Genomic DNA, 19644 nt, shown 5'->3' with positions numbered 1-19644 from the left:
GATTTGTGGCGCCTAATCTTTTGCACTGGGGAAGTGAAATCGAAATGGGCTTGTAAAATGCAATTTTGTTTATTTTTGGAGTTTTCAGCAAAGTGAGTGGATTAACATCTGTTTGCCCGCACTATCTGGACAGCATGAGGTATCCTCTGAGCCGGATACTACGTTTTCCTCTAAGAACTTCTGGATAGCTTCTTTTCCGAGTAAAGTCCTATCATTTCAGAGGGGCGTGGGCTACAAAATGCTTCACAAGTTAGCTGCATACGTATTTTTCCACAAACGACGTTGGAGAATAATCTGCACCCCCTATTACCACGTGGATGCGCATCTGGTCTCCGCACCCACTGGCCTCAAAAACAACACGCTGGTTTGTAAAACCTCCTTCAGGCAGGGATGATGTGCAATGCGGAAAGCGTACTGCACTACAGACATGCCGAAAGATCGGTCCCACTTAGTAAGCTTAGGAGGTTTTGTAAATGGATTGATAATGGCAACTAACCCTAGCATCGTTATTACGCGGGAGAAATCCTCTACTTGCAGCCAAGTCCAGCCACTTCCCTTTCCGTGAGGAAATCACTCGATCATTTGAAAAATAGGCTCCATTTTCCATGCTGCGTAAAGTATTCATAGTTGGCACCTGACTCCAAGCTTGTCGTCCCGGTTAGCTCACTTGGTAGAGCGACTGCTCCGGTGAAGCGGTGGTCCCATGTCCGAACCCCAGACCAGGACGAATTTTTCTTTAACTACGAAATTTCTGAGAAAGCTGTATAGCTTTCCTTTGTAGCCATATTGCTGCGCTCGGGTGGATGTGAATTAGTAATTACTCCCGTATTCCAAATCTGCTCCACCTTATGGGATTCTCCTAAAAACATTTTAGCAACACAGTTCCCATTTCGAATTATTGATCAATTCGCTCACGTCCTACCACAAGCTTGCCATCCCGGTTAGCTCAATTGCATTAGTCGGACACAACTTAAGTCTGCAGTGAAGCTCCGCCCACATTCAACCTCCGCGCACAGAATCCCTCCACGACGAAAAAGTAGTCCACTGGTTAAACGTTTCTTGTCACGTAAATAAGAAGCTTACCCCAAGAAAAAGATTACCAGTTCTATAATTTTGACACCTGGATTGTTTGATATAGTCAACCATTAAAAAGCTCATTTCGCTTGCTGTTGCGATTGGCCAGCGGAGTAATACAGGATGCCGCGGACCGCGGCTCAGTGTTAGCAGCTGCTGTTTTTTTAAGTTGTATCCAACTATAGAGCGACTGCTCCAGTGAAGCGGTGGTCCCGGGTTCGAATCCCGGACCAGGACGAATTTTTCTTTAACTACGAAATTTCTGAGAAAGCTGTATAGCTTTTCTTTGTAGCCATATTGCTGCGCTCGGGTGGATGTGAATGAGTAATTACTCCCTTATTCCAAATCTGCTCCACCTTATGGGATTCTCCTAAAAACATTTTAGCAACACAGTTCCCATTTCGAATTATTGATCAATTCGCTCACGTCCTACCACAAGCTTGCCATCCCGGTTAGCTCAATTGCATTAGTTGGATACAACTTAAGTCTGCAGTGAAGCTCCGCCCACATTCAACCTCCGCGCACAGAATCCCTCCACGACGAAAAAGTAGTCCGCTGGTTAAACGTCTCTTGTCACGTAAATAAGAAGCTTACCCCAAGAAAAAGATTACCAGTTCTATAATTTTGACACCTGGATTGTTTGATATAGTCAAACATTGAAAAGCTCATTTCGTTTGCTGTTGCGATTGGCCAGCGGAGTAATACAGGATGCCGCGGACCGCGGCTCAGTGTTAGCAGCTGCTGTTTTTTTAAGTTGTATCCAACTATAGAGCGACTGCTCCAGTGAAGCGGTGGTCCCGGGTTCGAATCCCGGACCAGGACAAATTTTTCTTTAACTGCGAATTTTCTGAGAAAGCTGTATAGCTTTCCTTTGTAGCCATATTGCTGCGCTCGGGTGGATGTGAATGAGTAATTACTCACTTATTTACAATCTACTTCACCTTGGGGTATTCCCCTAAAAACATTTGACCCACTCCATTGTGTTCATGCAGAGACACGGACACGTCATTGTCAAGGAAGACCAAATATTGGTAATCAGACAGCATCCAAGACTATTGTCATGGCAAACTAATTATTGTTACCTAGACACCGTCATAGGTGCATTCACAAGATAGGAGCCCCCCCCCCCCTTAATCGTCTAAGCCCCCTTAATCGCCAAGTCTGTCCCATACATTTAATCTGTCGGATCTGTTCCGTCATTGTTTACAGTGCAGTGCTATGGCAAATCAAATTTTGTAACGGCCAAAGACCCATGATGTTGCTTTCCAAGAACTGTTTACTTGCCGGGTCATTTTGAGGCAATCTTTTGAGGTTCTTGTCGGCAGTGACCGCAACCAAAAAACAAATCTGTCACATTTTCTGGGATCTATAGAGAGAACGGAAGTTACTCCGGAAGCGCGATGTTACACTGCTGCTTCAGCGACGCACTGACTGCCTTCCTCTGCTGGTACTCATGTGGTGAACAAGGAAGGGGACAGGCTCCGGGTGCTTGCGAACATTCCAACAAGAGGACTGCCTTCGTCTGGGTGAAGACAAGACCTCGTGTGGAAACGCTGGCAAGCACCCTGAGGCTTCTGCCGATGTTTTACAGATTAAGATAAAAACTACTGCTGAATAATATCTTGTACATTTTGCAATTCCATCACATGGAAATAAATGTTTTACAGTCAAGCCCATTTATAACAATATTCAAACGCCATGGAAATACCATTGTTATAACCAATAATTGTTATAACAGGGTTGTGCCGAAAAAACGAAAATATGACAAACTTCAGAGCATTTATTGACAGTAAATACCCGAGGGGGCTTGATTGTTCTAATGTCTGTAAAAGCTCGTTAATTCAAACTTCAGGGGACCGGAAAAATGTTCGCCGTTCACCGATGGCCAAAGTACCGCCATCACTGCGGGTGCTGCCATCACTGCGGAGGCGGAAGCTTCGCACACCTCCACGTCACAGGAATCAAGCCGGCTTTCCGGAAGTGATTCTTACGCAAAATTCAAGAAGCATGCAGAACCAAGGGTGTGGTGACAGCTGACAAGAGAAAAACCGTGCTGGCTGCACTGCACCAACTGATTGGGAGTACGCATGGCGCGCGTAGCCAATGCTGCAATGCAGCAGCTCGCCTGACGCGATGACGCCTGACCCTGGCACACATGAAATTCGTGAAGCGGGGAATGTGGGGAAGTTTCGAAGAACAGCAGAAGATGGGATAATGTACGCGCTGCCAGTGCCAGCTGTAGCTCAGAGCGTAAACACGAAGAAAAACGCGTCTGTGCATTTTTTTTATGCAAGCGGCGCACCCCTCAGAAACATAAATAATGGACTGGTGTGCCAAGGCTTCCTACCATGCTCCCTACTTTCTTCTCTGCATGGGCCTTTTGCTCAGGGGAACGCATCCGTCGTTTCTCCTGCCTGTGTCATTGCGACACACAAGCATCCTCGGCGCACGCGGTGGCAGCATTGTTTCCGAGTGCTAGGTCACGGGTTCTTTTGCTTCCTTCCATTGGTCGGCCACACACGCGCGCTTTTGTGTTGTAAGTATTGTTTTGCTGGTGTGGTTGTAGCATTTCTTTTTTTTTTCTACAACGGTTGACACTCAATTACCAAATTTAATTGTTATAACCAATAATGTGCCTTGACAAGCAATGCTATAAGCAGTTTATTTTACCATAGAACACATGGTAAAGCTGATGGTGCCATGACTGACCATTGTTATATCCGATATATTGTTATAACCAGTACTGTTATAAGTGGGCCTCACTGTATAATCATTCTTCATCTTGGCGCTCCGTTTCGGCCATAGGGGCCTAGGTAAGAGGAGGTTGGGGGTGGGGCACTGCGCTGAAACTTGGCTCATTCTCGTAGAGAACCCTGTGTACACCTATAGACACTGTGCAAAAGCTTGCCTAAGCATCTGAGCTAACGCTGAACAGGCAATCATTGTCTCAGCAGCAAGCGTGGGAGCACACGTAGCATTGGGTGCATGGGATATGCTTGACACATGACCACTTCCTTCGAGCATCGAAAATGTGAAAGTTGGCCAAAGAGACAGACCGAGCACCAGGCAGCTCACCATCCAATCTTTGCGACTCAGGCTATGCGAGGGGAGCCACGAGGGCAGTCGGCTGCGGCAGTAAATCTCTCATCTCCTCCGTTGTCAGCAAACAAGGAAAGAGTGAGCGAACGTGACTGAGAGTGAGTGAATGGTTATGAGCACGAGTGAGTCGTTGTGAGAGCAAGTGGTCATGAGTGGGAGTGAGTGGATACGAGTACGAGTGAGTGGTTGTGTGTGTCAGGTACATGAGTGTGAGCAAGGGTACAGGTACATGAGTGTCAGGTACATGAGTGTGAGTGCGAGTGGTCATGAGTGCAGGTGTGAGCGAATGGTTGTTAGTGTGAGTGGGTATGAGTGCGAGTGTGAATGAGTGGATGTGAGTGCGAGTGGCCGTGAGCATGAGTGTGACTGAGCCACCTCTCATGGTGCCGAGGTATGAATCAGTGAGGCTTCATGCCTATGTCATTAGAGTACCCTTCGATACCTGTTGTCCACTCTTCGCAAGCAAACTTTTAGCAATTACCTTCACCGCTGCAACTGTTATTTGCAGACTTGTTTCCAGTCTTGTCAGCTGCACGTTCTATGAAGAGTTCTCCCAAAAGGCAAACACTGGCCACTGATGTGTCAAGAGACAAAAAGGAGATGCCGATTTCTTCGAGAACGGCATTTGGCACGTTGTTGGTGTCCTTCACCTGGAATTTTCTGAAAGCAAGGAGGGCAGCTATCAATTAAAGAAGCCCGTCTTAAGGTTCTAGGTAGTGCATTGGAATCAAACCAAACTGTGTCGAGAAAACCTAAGGTGTTGTCTATGCCCTCCTATCTGGACACCCAATGCTTAAAATTTAAAGCTATTTTGATACAAATGCGGTTGGGCTTTCCCGCAAAGCTGGATCACTTTTGGCATGAAAAATTTGCAGAAATAAAAAGAAATTGACAGGTGATTGAACCCCCAATATAGATTTCAAGGGAATGAAAGCAGCCAGCTCTGGCCACTGAGGTGTGGAAAGACGAAATTGGAATCACACTGGGGAAGGGCAGCCACTGCTGGTTACAATGTACCGTATAAAAGCGTGTAAGGGCCGCACCCGTGTATGGGCCGCACCCCGTTTTCCCGAAGGAAATGTTTAAAAAAACATAAATCCCTGTAAGGGCCGCACCCAAACTTTCCATGACCCAGGCGGGAATAGCCTTCTAAATGCACGCGCCGTGGCCTCCGCGATCGGCTCCGGCTTCGAACAACGGTGCGCTCGATCGCGGAGCGCTTGATCGCGGAAGCCAAGCACGCGCACAAGAGCTTCCAGAAACCGTCCATGGATGGCGCCCGAGGCCGCAGCCATCATCATCATCGTCAATTTTTTTTCTCCCCCGTGACTTCCCGCTATCTAATCAGCATCAGTATCGCCAGCTCCAGCCTTTTATGGCGGATTAGCGCGTTCGCTGTAGTTGTGGCTTTAGCGTGCTGCCACCAAGTAATGCAGTTTTAGCACGATGGGCAAGCACCTTATCAGCTACATGGCTAGGAGTTAGCTCTCGAAAGTGGCAAGCGTGCGGCGGACAGGGAACTCGACGTGGCCGAGAAAAGCGTCCGATGACCGTGCAATCAAAAGGGTGCATTGAGAAACACAAGCTGCAAAAAACGCGCTTTCCGAGGCGAGCAGTGTGAGTTTCCGAACTGCTCTGCTAGTGATGGAAATGCGGAACAACGGCTACGCGTTGACAGCGGACATGCTGCGCGGCTTCTTTGGGATGAGCGTGCACCAGAGTACAACACCAGCTCAGAGTCGAAATACTCCGCGAGTGTCGACTGAACGTAGAATAAATGCCGTGCATTCCCTGATTGCTGTGTTTTTGCTCAAAAAAAATTTTTTTTTTTCTAAATCGCGTGTATGGGCCGCACCCCGAAAATTGGCTCCCGAATCTGGAAAAAAAAGTGCGGCCCTTAGACGCGTTTATGCGGTAATTGGAGGGCATTACAGAGGGCCCTTTTTCTGCAGAGGATGCAATTTCAAATGATGATGAAGATGACTACACACCTTGTCTCCCAACAGGACTTGGCAGCACCTGGAGAGCTTTGAGAAGAAATGTCTTGCGTTGCCTCACACCACTCGCCTTCGGGCATGGAGGCTGTGGCACCCAGCAGCAGCTTCTTTTTCTCTCCCACTGCCGTCCGAACCACCAAGACGAGTGCCACGTCAAGTGTCTCGGAGCTGCCCGGGTACACCTGGAAGGTGTAGCTGACACTCAGGGAGCCCACTGGGATGTCGCAGGAAAACAACCTGTCAAAGAACGCATCACACAGATTGTGACGCTCACCTTGAGAGAAAGTCTAGGAAGCTACGTAGCACTGGAGCTTCAAAGTACATAAGCCACATAAAGAGCAGCAAAAAATAAAAAAAACAAGCACCAACTAAACGAAAAAGTCTCATAGAATTAGCGTATGGCTATGAATATAAGAAGAAACACACAACTGTTGAGAGGCACAATCAGACTTCAGTGTTCGGCATCAAGAGTGAGCAAAATCCTCTGCCGTGCTCCTGGGTTCCATCGGAACCCCTACTGGAAACCACACTAAAGAGAGCTAACAGCCAAATAGCCAGAGGAATACTTGAAGCTGTGGAAATCAGGAAGCGTGGCGAATCATGCACCAGTAGCCCGTCAGTACCTTTAGCTACAAAGGAGCTTGCGTTTCTGGCGTGCAGCGCACGAACGGCGCATGTTCTCAGCAGATGTTTATGACGCGAGTTTTTCCTCACGTTTGTCGCTTGGCCACAGATATACAGTGAAACCTCGTTATAGCGAACAAGTAAAAAATCATAAAATAATTTGCAATAGACGGCACTTGTAATATAAAATTTAGTTTGTCAGAAACGCGTGCAACAGCAGCACAATTTAGTAATTGAAAGGACAGCAAGTCTGGTGATCCTTACAAGAGAAATGGAGAGACATTTGCATAGGTTTTGGCGCTGTTTCGAAGGCGCTTGCGGCTATACCGAAGGTCGCAAAAAGCCATGCGCCAGTTAGGTAGGCTTTCCCACAGATCACCGCAAGTGCAGGTTAAGTGCCGGTTACGATGGATTGCCCACATCATAGCTGTGTCGCATAGAAAGTCCTAGGCCAAAGCGAAAGGTATCGCCGTTTTCACTGCCTCTGCGACAGTCGACATGAGCGCAGGATTGTTACTGCAAGCTTGCAGCCACCTACGGCGCTGCTTCCATGACACTGTCGACGGGTGCCAGAGGCGTGAATGTGTGCTGACTGACGGACTACGACCCTACGTGCTACTGTTGGCGAGTGCAAGATAAAAGTGTAAACTTTGGTGCGAACGCTTGGCACATCACCACCAGTCACTTGTGCTTTGAGGCGAAGCCCGCCACCTGCCATCCGAACGGGCACAGCTGGGGAGTTCGATATGTCCGTTTCATGGCCAACCAAGTTCGATATATAAAGTAGAAATTGCAAGAGTGTGTCAAAAATATTTACAAAGAATTCGATATAGCTAATAATTCGCAATATCAGTGTTCGCTATTTGAGGTTTGACTGTATAATCTGTGCTACACGAAATAAATAAACTTCCAGCTTTTAGTACGTCTTACGTGCACGGTCCAAAAATTTTTCGTCCCTGTCTTGGCGCCGGTTGTTACACTCACGTCGAACCAACTCGCCAACAGCACGCTCTGTTGATGAGCAGAGACTGGCATGCATGGACATATTTCAATTCTGTAATAACAGTCCTCGTAGCACTGGTTACGCAACTCAGCGTGCTCGTACGCTGACGAAGCGAACTCGCTGAGCGGTGTGTTCCCTAACGTGGAAGTGCGTGCAATATCAGCTAGCGACAGGTGTTTTCCTCACCGCAGGTGTGTGCCGCGGCATGAACTTCGTCCAAGGAGCACTCAGACGGACACTTAAAGTTCCTCTGCTGCTCTGTGCGTATAAATTAAGGCGCGTCAAAAACATAACCATGTGGGCACGCAAAGCACATAGCTGCGAAGCACCAAAACATACTGAAACTAAGCTGGCCACCTGCTGCGTCGCCAAGTATGGGTTTTCATTGGCATCCGACATTCGGGTTGTCATTTTTCCGTCTTCCTCAAGTGATAAAAGTGCACAAGCAGTTTCAAAATAAAACTTGTATACTTCAATGTCGAAACATGTAAACTTCATGCACGTTTGTCAGCCCCAGAAATCCGAGGTGTAATCCAGTATTTCATCACAGCACTTGTGCCTGTGAGACGGGCCTGTGGCAGCCTACCTGTATTTTAGTTGTTGGCCTTTTCTACCTTACAGGAGCTTACATTTCAGCAAGAGTGTTCTTTTTGTGGTTAGGAGCTGGGATTCTATCAATACAAGCCAACTTCGACTTCTCCTCGGCGTCCCTTTAATGCCAGTCAAGGTGCCAAATGAGCTGGGCAGTCGTACAGACGCTGCCGTGAAGGACAGCCAAGATGGCGCTTGACTGCTTCTGGTAAATGTATACACATGCACAGAGGGCTTTGTGCAATCGGTCCAATGTCCTGTTTTTACAGTGCTTAAGAAGCAGTCAATCTTGTGTGTGTTAACTGTGCCCCCTCCCCGTCAATGCACCACAACAAAATCGATGCTGAAGTAACATGGCGAGTTTTACTGTTGGCACACCTAGTGTTCTGTATGCGGGGCTGCACACAGATTGAAAGGTGCCACAAAATGGCTACTGCACGAGCCGTATTAAAGAAGCCAACAGTCACTGAAACAAAGAAAGGCATTGAGGAATACATCCATTGTTTTCTTCTATTTGTGGCGTTGAACAAAGGCATGGCAGAGGCAACTGCAAGGTAACCGATGATGAAGACTAATGAACTCGATTCCAAGAGAATGCAAGCGCAGCAGGGGGCGCAGGAGTTACCATACATATTTACTCGCATAATAGGCACGCCCCTAGTTTGATCGCGAAAAATCAGATTTTTTTTATTTCCGCGCATAATAGGCGCACCCCGAACTTGGCACTGTGATCAATACTGTATTTACACGATTGCAAGCCGACGCCTCGCCGCCCCTGCCCCCCCCCAGTTTTTATTTTAACAAAGTTTTTGCTGAACTGACTCCTAGTCCCTTCCAATTTTTATTTTAACAAAGTTTTTGCTGAACTGACTCCTAGTCCTCACTAGTGCTGCTGCCATCACAGCTGCTGCGGACCCACAGCACGTAACAACGACATCGCGTAGAACAGCTGCACACAGTTTTCAGGGATGCTCACTTTAAACGACTTTTTGGAAAGCTTCGTCTCCAACTGGAAACGTTCCCGACTTTGGCCCGCGAAAACCTCGGCGCCTGGAGTCGCGTACGAAAATTTAGGCACACCGCAGTCGCAATTGCCGCACTTCTCGGCCACGTCGAATTTCCGACCTGCCGCACGCTCGCCGTGTTCGAGAGCAAACTCCCAGCTGTGTAGCTATTAAGGCGCTTGCCCGTCAAGCTAAAGCAGCAACGCTCGGCAGCAAAGCCACAAACCACGATGAACTAACGTGCTACAGCAGATCCCGGCACTTGACAGCAACAAAAAAAACTGGAGTTGGTGATGCTGATGGCGATATAGATATCGAAAGCTCGCGGCGGAGGAAAACGTTGATGATGATCATGAGCTTGGCCTCGGGCGCCCTCCGTGGGCGGCGTCTGGAAGCTCCTATGCACGTGTGTGGCCTCCGCGATCAAGTGCCCGTTGCGCGCAGCCGAAGCTGATCGCGGAGGCCTCGGCACGTGCATTTCGAAGCCTATTCCCGCGTGGGTCGTGGAAAGTTTCGGTGCGGCCCTTACATAGATTTTGTTTTTATATTTTCTTTGGGAAAACGGGCTACGGCCCGTACATGAGTGCGTTTATGCGGTATGTTCAATTTTGCGAGTAGAAAAATTTCCGGAAATTTTACCTTGCATATTAGGCGCACCCCGAACTTTGAGCTGGAGTTTCTGAAAAAAAAGTGTGCCTATTATGCGAGTAAATATGGTAGATGGGCGGGTGAGATTAAGAAGTTTGAGGGGATACAATGGCGGCAGCTGGCACAGGACAGGGTTAATTGAAGAGACACGGGAGAGCTCTTTGTCCTCGGGTGGGCATAGTCAGGCTAATGATCACGATGATGTTGACCGAAGGAAAATCAGTAGTGCATTCACTTTATGGCTAAAAGACGTTTCATTAGAAAGTGAAATAAAAAACAACCACAAGCTGCCGGCGGGATCTGAAGCCACGGCCTCCACATTCCGTGTATGGTACTTTACCAACAAAGCTTTGGTAGTGGCTGCCCAGTCTTGTGCTTGAAAGGTGTTTACGGGACTTATTTACAGCCGTGCGGCCACAGCTGACTACTTGGGGTGTGTATACTGCAACTGGAGATCACAACGTTGCCGACGTACAGGCAGCAGGCCAACGCTCACAGGTGATGTCAGAGTCTGTGAGAGCGAGCGAGTGGATGCAAGTGCAATCATGTGTGAGCGTGCAGACCTATGAAGAACCACCAAAAAGTACTCTGCTCGAAGTCACACTGGACACATGGCCACCTGTGATGATTGCCGTGAAGAACAACCCAGGATGCCAATCTCATTCGAAACCGTCAATCACTTCCAGAAAATTATCAATTCCAGATGAAAGCACAAATATCCCAATGAGAAGAGTAACGAACGCCCATTACGGAACATGGGAGCACGGCTAAAGCCCTCGTCTCAAAGCAGTGTTGATCCCTTCTGTAACAACCCCACCCCCCTCCCATAATAGCCCTGATGAGGTCTTCAGGGCAATAAGACCTGCTTCCTCTGGTTCCCAGAGAACTGCCCCCTCACCTGAAGTAAGGGGCTGCCCTGGGCTTGGCCCCGTCCTCTGGGGTGAAGCGCAGGAGGAGGCAGCCCCCTCCGTTGTACGCCCACTCCGTGCACACCTCGGCCACTCCGCAGCCGTCGCACAGCGAGCGTCCCTGGTCGCGAGGCTGCAGCTGCTGCTGGGACAGGTCGGACCAGGACACGGAGCTCACCTCCTGCACCGACGCGGTCGTGTGGAGCAGCGTACTGTCCACTCGTAACTTGTGCGCATAACTAGAAAACCTGCGTCCTTCCTTTTGCTGTTTCTTATGACGTCTAATATCCAGAAAGATATATAATGCTGTGTACCTTACTTAGGTAGCGTACTCTGGTTCATTATTTCCAAGGTTAACATACAAAAGTTGGTTACATCTGGGGTGGCGCACTTAGGTTCAGTACATCCAAGTTCAATGAACTAAAGTTCGTTATCCCAAAGGTGGCATACTATGGTTCGTTATATCCAAGGTAGCATACCAAGTTGGTATAGGCAGTTCATAGCCCGTGGCACACTGCCACCAGCAGCATAGTGGCAGCCTGCCCTTTCGAAAACATTAGAGGTCATGAGCAGAAAACAGGGCAACTAACGGTAACAAGCTGCAAGTGAAAAAAATTAAGCCAAGTCCGGAATATCTTCAAGAAAAAATAACAAAGGTGAAATTGTTTTGCCCTCAGTCTTACTAATGAAGTGTATTATATCAACAGCAGCCATCGTAACCAGACTCCCTGGACAGCCATGAAGTTTTAACACAGCTGAATCCAACTGTCAGCTCTGGCCTAACCTTCGGCACAATCCTGCGAAAACTTCCGCGCTGTGCCCGTGCTGCTGTCATCATAAGAGAAAATCATACAATAATGAGCCAGTATTCAAATGTTCGTCTCCGGCAGTAGACTGTCCCTCTAATGCAGTTAAAAGATGCAAAGAAAATGGCTGACCTGGCCTGCCTCAAAGAGTTTTTGGCCAAATCCCTGACAGAAACTGGTTCGGAGCGGCAGTGTCCGAATACACCACTCGGGACAGCAGCATTGTAGACAGTCCCAGAACCTGAAAAGGTTGCAACACAGTGCAAGAATAAAAATAAACTGTAATGAGATAATATTCTTGCAGGAGCCTCACAGTTATTCTGCTCCTTCGTGCAGTCTCAAGTTCCTAAAAACACATGGCACTAGCAATGTTCTTCACTGAAATTGAGCCTCACTGGTGTAAAGTTCAACCTGATCAAGATGACATAACACAGATTATTTGTTACAAAAAAACAAGCAAGCAGGTGATAAAAACTATTACATTACCTTCTTATTACATTAAATGTAATAAGAAGGTCATGGGTACTGTTCATCAGAACTGCGATGTAATTAAGGATACAAAGGCAAACAAAACTCAAGACAGAATGCCACTTCTGCATGAAATGTGAGAGCAAACTAGCCAGAAACTTAGCTAGCAGTAGGGTTTAGTCACCACTTCAAAAGTGATTCCACAACTGGTAGTTAGCGATGAATCACACTCTGCAGTGCGCGTTCCACACTGAGCATAGAAAACCGAGACCTTTGGCGCAACTTACCGGCGCTGACTGGCTGCAGACTCCACCTTGTCTTGGTTCTTGTATACCCACCCAGCAGCAAAAATGGATGACGACAAACCATGCTTGCGGGCTACTTCAACTTCCTGAAACAAAATTTGAGTCCCCAAGGCTGCCACAGTCATCTCTTGCAGTGAGCATATTGCCGAAGCATTCAATGAAATTGTGAGGCTTGTGCAAGGGATTCCCTAATTTCTATTTACTATAGAAGCCATGCACTTTTTCGAATCTGCAGAAATAGCAAAGATCAATCCCGAAGCAAAAATAGGAGCACCACTATTGTGCTGTACTTTCCACGGAGTCTAGAAGTGCTGGCTGTGTCCTTTGTTTTTGCACCCCAATTTTTTTTCTGCAATTCACTCTCCCCCCCCCCCGCAAGTATACGAGCATGCGCAGTGCTCTTCTCACTCTCAACAACTACTGGTGTCTGTTGATTAACTGATCCCCTTGACCCACAGTTCTTATCCCGAGTCAATCAAATCAGGCGACATAGGACTGGCTGAGCTGCACTCACCTTGAGTGCCTCACTGCCACCAAAGTGCTTTGTCTGGTGTGCAAACACATCGATGCCGACATAGACGTCGCTCTTGCGGTCGCCAGCATGGCCCACAGACTTCCGCAACATGTCCTCGGTCCAGCCGTATCTGAGGGAGATGCCGTCGCAGAGGTCGAAGAAGCACGCATTCTTCTCGTTGAGCTCGCTCTGCCAGTCCAGCCTGCCGTCCAGCAGCACACTGTCGTGCCAGATGACCAGTGAGCCGGGCACAGAGCGGTGAGTCTCCGTGGTTACGGCCCTGAGGAACTCCAAGAGGAAGGCGCCACAGGTCTCGTCCTGGAAACAGGCGCCACGATGCCATTTATCGCAGTCTGCTTTGTGCTCATCAAGCGCATGACTGCTAAGCGGCCTTGGAACACTACTGTCCGCACTGCCACATTTGCCATTCAGGCGTTTGTTGTACTACGTGGCGAATGCAGCATTCGAATGACGTTTGTGCCGCTAGTAAACATAAAATACTACCAGATGGTGGCTCCATTATTTGAAACGCAAAGCACTATATATGCACCTCCTAATAGGACTGAAAGAGAACATGAATAAATGTTGCACGCAAACTAGCGGCCACTAATAAGGAGCAGAGCAGGCGCCTGCCATGGTGATGCAGGAATATGATCAAATGAACACGCTCACAGAATCCACAGATCAATATGAGACGAACACAACTGGCAGGGCCTCACTCCGCCCCACCTTCCAACTTGAACTGCCTTCTTGGCACAACAGTGCAGTCATAACAAACAAGCCTAATCGCTGAAAGAAGGCCTTGTTGTCCCCCTCCTTACATGTCTATAGCACTTTTGTCTCGTCCTCACTCCTTTCTGGTGGTATGCATGGTTTGGCGCTATTTTTTCCTTTAATTCATGTCTAGCGATGCCATCCTTGTCAGAAGAAAGTTGCATCCTTTATGCAGATGCTGTCCATCGGTCTTTATGAGATTCCAGTGTTTTTGTTAGCCATACACATCCTCACACCTCAAGGGCTGCTCGACTTACACCACCGCAACTCCTACCTCCCGTGCTGCGGAACTGCAAGCATTGTTGGACGGCACCTGAGCTCTGTCTGCAGACCCTTTGTGTCAGCAAGTAAATGCCTTTGCCAATTCTCGAGGTGTTCTCAAACAGCTAGACAAGTACGCAGTGCCATTCAAGATGCATTAGTCCATCCACATTGCCAGCCACTCGTACACAGTGCCTAGATGCATCCGAACATTGCAGTTGACGTATACTACAGCTGATGTATTCAACCATACTGTGCACATGTTTCCCTGTACCAAACTGGCTAACACACTTTTCCCTAATTTGTTCATAATTTTCTAACTTCTTCCCTCCAAATATTGAAAACCCTCTCCCCTCTTTCTCCTGCGCTTAGTGGTTGTCGGGAATCGGGGTGACACGTCCCCCACTGCTGAAGGAGAACGCTTTCGCGTGCAGGTTCGAAGAAAAGAACAAACAAATCAGAAGAAAACAAAACGAAAAGCGTGGAGGTGGCAGCCGTCAGACTTCGGGTCTGTGCTGCCATGTACTTCCCTTGAATCAACGACGCAAGCCTACTGAGAATGCCACTTTGCTCAAACAAAAAGAAGAATAAAACAAAACAAAACGAAGCCATGTTTATATTTGAAGGAAAGGAGCCAATAAAAGAAGCAAAAACACCAAGGAAAACACACACTAGGCACGCGTAAAACACGACAGATAAAAAGGAGAGAGTTCATCGAATACAAAGCGTCTCAGGTGGAGCGGGAATGCCTTGCAGGTAGCACAGAGGCGGGTTGGCTACTTTTGATGCGTCGCTGGCGTTGCGTCCAGGGAAGCAGTAGTAGAACACCAGGAGATCAGGAACGGAGATGCACACGGGAGACGCTGACAAACTCCTGTAAGCCGCCTGCAAGAACTGGGCAGCTGCAGCAGGAAAACCGTAGCCAGGCCCCGTCGACGGCGTCCCGATACACCGTAGGCCTATGCAGCCCATCCAAGGAAGCCATGGCAGCAAAGTGGCGTTCTCAGTAGGCCTGCGTCGTTGATTCAAGGGAAGTCCACGGGAGCACAGACCCAAAGTCTGACGGCTGCCACCTCCACGCTCGAATGAGGCTCAATGGTCTTGCATCGATGATTCAAGGGAAGTCACTGGCAGCTCGGACCCAGAGTCCGACAGCTGCCACTCCCACGCTTGAATGACCAGACTTGTGGTGCGGTGTCTTCCTTTACACCTCGGTTTGCTGGCAAGTAGCTCTACGCTCCTCGTACCTGCCTCGCGCACACCACTCGCACGCGCACATGCGCAATACGGGGCTGGCACGCCGCGTTCCAAAAATCCCTCGACAGTTTGGTGTGCACATCACAGTGGTACACTATATCATTAAAGAAGTATAAGATCTGTCCCTCAAAAGTTCGGCTCCCTATCAACTCCAGAGGGAAAAGAAAGGCTGTAGCAGCAGCAGGTATGCTACGCGGAGTTTGGAGCAAAGCAGCAAGAGAAGCAGCACAAGTTGATGGCACAATATATGTGCAGTTGTCGATACACAAGCACTGAAGTCTCAAAGAACAGGCTTAAAAGCGGCAAATAAAATAAGGAGAGTTCTTGCAGTGCTGCAAAGTCGAAATGACTGAGCTATTGACAGTTCTGTGAGATATCTCTAAAGTACTCAAAAGACATCATCTCCGAGGCTAACTGCCAATGGCAGCTAAAACGGTATATGGTAAGTTACAGTACACAGGGTTCAAAATCCCAAAGCCGCATTGAAATAATGAGAAATGCTACAGAGGAGGGTTCTGGATTACAATGACCATGGGTACATCAAACTCGTTGACCAGGGGGCCACATCAACCTCATACATCAATCAGTACTATGCATTTGAATCCTTAACCACCTCCTGCACTGTGACTAATGTATGCCAGGAAGTGATACACAGTTACAAATGGCACTAACCATCCCACACTTGATGTTGATGAGCCATCCGTCAAACTTGCATGAAGCAGCGATGTGGGCCAGCTGGGACGCAACTATGGACACAAGGTTGCCTTTTCTGATCTTGCTGAGGATCTTGGCGCCTGGACCTGGCTCCACGGTAAAGGCCCCTGAAAGGCCAGAACCAGTCATTTAATGCAGGAGCCTGTACCTTGAGAATGTCCGTCAAATGTGACATTAGTTGTGCTTTCTAACTCGGACCTGCTTTGCTTCTCACTAATGCAGGCCCTACCTTCGTAAAACAAGAAAGTCATTGCTTATGATTCATTGAACGTACGGTATAGGTTGTGGTGAATCGGCAGAGAGCATCAACGCATTCCAGTAAGCCTCAATTCAAGGTCCCTCAGAGAATTCCAAAGCTGCGACATTTCGCTCCAAAAGCATCACAAATATAAGCGACACATAACAAAGCAGCGTGGCACAATGAAATATAGTAAAACAGCTGACCGAACAATGCACTTCTAATTTGTAACTCTTACTCACCGATGCCTGCATTTACACCGCATTGAAAGTGGAAGAGGGACGAGGGCTTCAGCTAATGGCATCCACAGAGACTAGAGCACCTTGCATTACAGCTCCCCGAGCCAAACAGCATCACATGACGCTTCTTGGTCATGGACAAGGGAAGGCATTCAAACTATTTCTGCAGAACATTTCTGCACAACTCTGGCAGAGAACACATCAAACACACAGAATCCTTGCAGTGGAACTTCAATCTCACAACAATGGTCTTAAGTGTTCCCTTTTTCTCTCTGCCCGCTCCATTTCTGTTTCACATACCACTGTGAAGACAGAATGGTCCAAGGCAAATGTGATATCTTTTACATGTCCTGAAAATAACTGATAAAGCTCGCTCTGTCTATGCACGCAAATAATGAGGCTCAAGATCATCATAGTTCAAGAAAAATGGCAAAATTCTCTAAACAGACAACGGGTCCAGGTAAACGAATCACAGGCACAAGTGAGGCGCATGCAAGAAGTGCGCACTCAAGCGACTGAAGGAGAGCAGCAAATGTGCATCTGATTTTGGGCCGCAAATACAATGTATTCCTGGGCACAGCTTAAAGAGAGAATGGACATTCAATTTTTAGTAGTACATCACAAGCGCCTGATAATTCTTCACAGGCCCGACAACACAGGCCTATGCCATAGTTTAACCTTGCATGCTTGTTTTCGAACTGAGCGACAAGGAGGAAATGAACGGAGGTTTCTCAGAGTGCCGCCAATGTTGCCAAATGTTACACGTTCTGGCTTTTCTTTGGGCACAGTAAGGATATTTTGAACATTAATGACCATACAGGACCACAGTTCATAACCTAGCCCCACTGCAATTCTCCAACAGAAGTAAAAAAAAAAAAAATTAGAGGGGACACTTCAGCTCCACCATAACAGTACGACACAACAGCATTAATGGGTTAATGCCCATATGTGAAGAACTGGTAATTCCTGCCTTGATATTTACAGATCTCTGGGAGTCCTGATTCCACTCCAGGCACAGCGGCCAAGCAATGCGCCACTTCCCAAGTGCTGCCACCGGTCCTGCTTGTGAGACCCAGGTCGCTCTTCCCCAGCAAACTCTTGTGACCGGCCATTATATTAACTGCCACCTGCCAAGGTGCACAGTTTGCTCACAATCCGGTGGGCAGCTTGTGGTGACGCCACAAGGTCACGTGACCTGGGTGGCCCACCTGCCTCCTAGGTTGCTCCTCTGGGGATTTTTCGGTCACGGTCAACTACGCCAACGCCAACAACAATGCCCAATTTTCTGCGACATGAGCTTTTTAATACTGTCACATTAAACAACAGAGTACCAATATAATTGAACAACCAGAACTGGGATGCAGTCTGATTCAGGCGACCACAAATGACATGACAACCCTCTCACACGAACAGCATTTGGCCACCCTGGTGTAGTGCTCGACCACAACCTCCTATATGGACACGTCAACTAACCCTGGCAGTCCCCAGTGGCTCGTTCAGACTTGTGATGCAGACCTGTGAACAAGGCAGCGTTGAGACCTGTGATACAGCAGAGAGTGCTAAGAATCTCTGTCTCCAGACAGGCCACCATTTAAGCCGGACCTGGCAATGTGTAAACACTAGAATTTTACCCGGTAAGGCTATCGATACTATCGACAGTTGAGTCACTACCGAACTATCAATGGTAAAAAAAAAAAAATATCCATAGTAATATCGATAGCGTGCTATCCATAGCACTACCGATAGTACTATCTCGATGGACGTATCGATAGTAGTATCGATAGCCATATCGATACTACCTGGTATATATAGCTCTGTCCATTCTATTAAATTAACCGCGCGCATCAACTGCGTCCTAAAGTTGGTTTCCTCAGTGTATCGTATCGAGGTAATGGTATGAGTAACTGACAGGACTCGCCCGTTTTCGCAGCCTACACGTCACCGAGCTCTGCAGACATTCCCTATGTAAAGTTACTGGGTGAAGTGTTACTGTCGCGATTGTCCTAGTTGCAAAGCATGTCTGCGAAAAGCATTTCAGTAGCGGGTACATCAGCAAGATGACGTCTGCAGAACGCGATGGTGTCATGTTAGCCAGCACAAGTTGTTATGCTGTTTGTTCTTTCATCGGATGCAGTTTCACACACTTTTCCAAACTGTCCCAGCTACCTTTTAAACTGAATTGTCCCGCTTTTTCGTCTCAGTTTAAATTGGCAGTAATTTTATTTTAACTCTAGCACGCTCTCACAACCCCGCCAGTTATCTTTAAAATTGGCTAACTTGTATACACGTCGGCATATAGAAGAAAAAGGCACCTGAAGTGTGCAGTACATATGCCATGCTATCACGAGACTACAAATAATGCGATGCACAGCAATTAACGTTCGTTCTTCTTGTTCCAGCCATGATGTTGTCGAATGCCTTCGTTTACGATGTGATACATGAGCCGCTTCTGTAATCTGTAACTTCATGCTTATATTTATCTTTTATCTAGCTCGAGTATCAAGATGTCCTTCTCAACTAGTATTCTATGGGAAACACTTCCATAGTTTTTTAAGCGATAAACCACTGCCACACTTGCAACCTCACCAGCGACGAAATGTTTCGTAAGCATTGCATAACATTTACATGCACTGAACACAAGGTAGATATGACCGCGCACGTCCTAGACTACCCTGTTGCAATGAGGATGCGACATTTCAGTAAACAAAGATCGGACAGCTCAAAGTCGCGCAGCTTGAGAAAAGCTTTACTTTTGAGCATGAATGTATCGATGGACATACTCCGGGTCCTTTACTATGGAATAAAATAATTCTTTCGTCCACAAGATATTTCATAAATGCATGAATTGAGTATATTGCTGGTAGCCTGTTATCACAAATGCCACCGTGGTGGCGCGGGGGTGATGGTACTCGCCTGCCAACTAGAAAGATGCGGGTTGGGTCCCGGGCCATGGCAGTTCCACTTTGACAGAGGCGAAAGGCAAGAGGCCCGTGTACTGTGCGATGCCAGTGCATGTTAAAGAACCACAGCTGGGCGGAATTTATCCGGAGACTTGCAGTACGGCATCCCTCATAGCTTGAGTCTCTTTGGGATGTTACGCCTCATAAGACCGTGAAGCCA

General features: G+C 47.7%; 2 protein-coding genes across 5 annotated transcripts in view; one reads left to right on the top strand and one right to left on the bottom strand.

Annotated features, from left to right (window-relative positions):
• The window catches only part of LOC149347008 (uncharacterized), a 318847-nt gene that overhangs the window by 176626 nt on the left and 122577 nt on the right, over positions 1–19644 (bottom strand). For 3 of the 4 annotated variants that reach the window (XM_089586804.1, XM_089586803.1, XM_089586808.1), the window contains exons 3-8: positions 16006–16154; positions 13042–13359; positions 12510–12613; positions 11887–11995; positions 10939–11129; positions 6165–6407 (exon numbers count right to left, since the gene is read on the bottom strand). In XM_089586804.1, the coding sequence (XP_089442930.1) occupies positions 6165–6407; positions 10939–11129; positions 11887–11995; positions 12510–12613; positions 13042–13359; positions 16006–16154 (1114 nt within the window). The remainder of the gene's footprint in view (positions 1–6164; positions 6408–10938; positions 11130–11886; positions 11996–12509; positions 12614–13041; positions 13360–16005; positions 16155–19644) is intronic. The other variant, XM_089586805.1, reaches the window with a different exon arrangement.
• Positions 1–19644, top strand: part of LOC149347012 (cytosolic endo-beta-N-acetylglucosaminidase-like) — a 218180-nt gene that overhangs the window by 151051 nt on the left and 47485 nt on the right. The window lies entirely within an intron of this gene.

Source organism: Amblyomma mixtum, chromosome 4 (genome assembly GCF_055824585.1).
Source record: "Amblyomma mixtum isolate Tamu chromosome 4, ASM5582458v1, whole genome shotgun sequence".
NCBI classification, from domain to species: domain Eukaryota; kingdom Metazoa; phylum Arthropoda; class Arachnida; order Ixodida; family Ixodidae; genus Amblyomma; species Amblyomma mixtum.
Note: the sequence above shows the minus strand (reverse complement) of the source record. Positions and strands in the feature narration are given on the sequence as shown.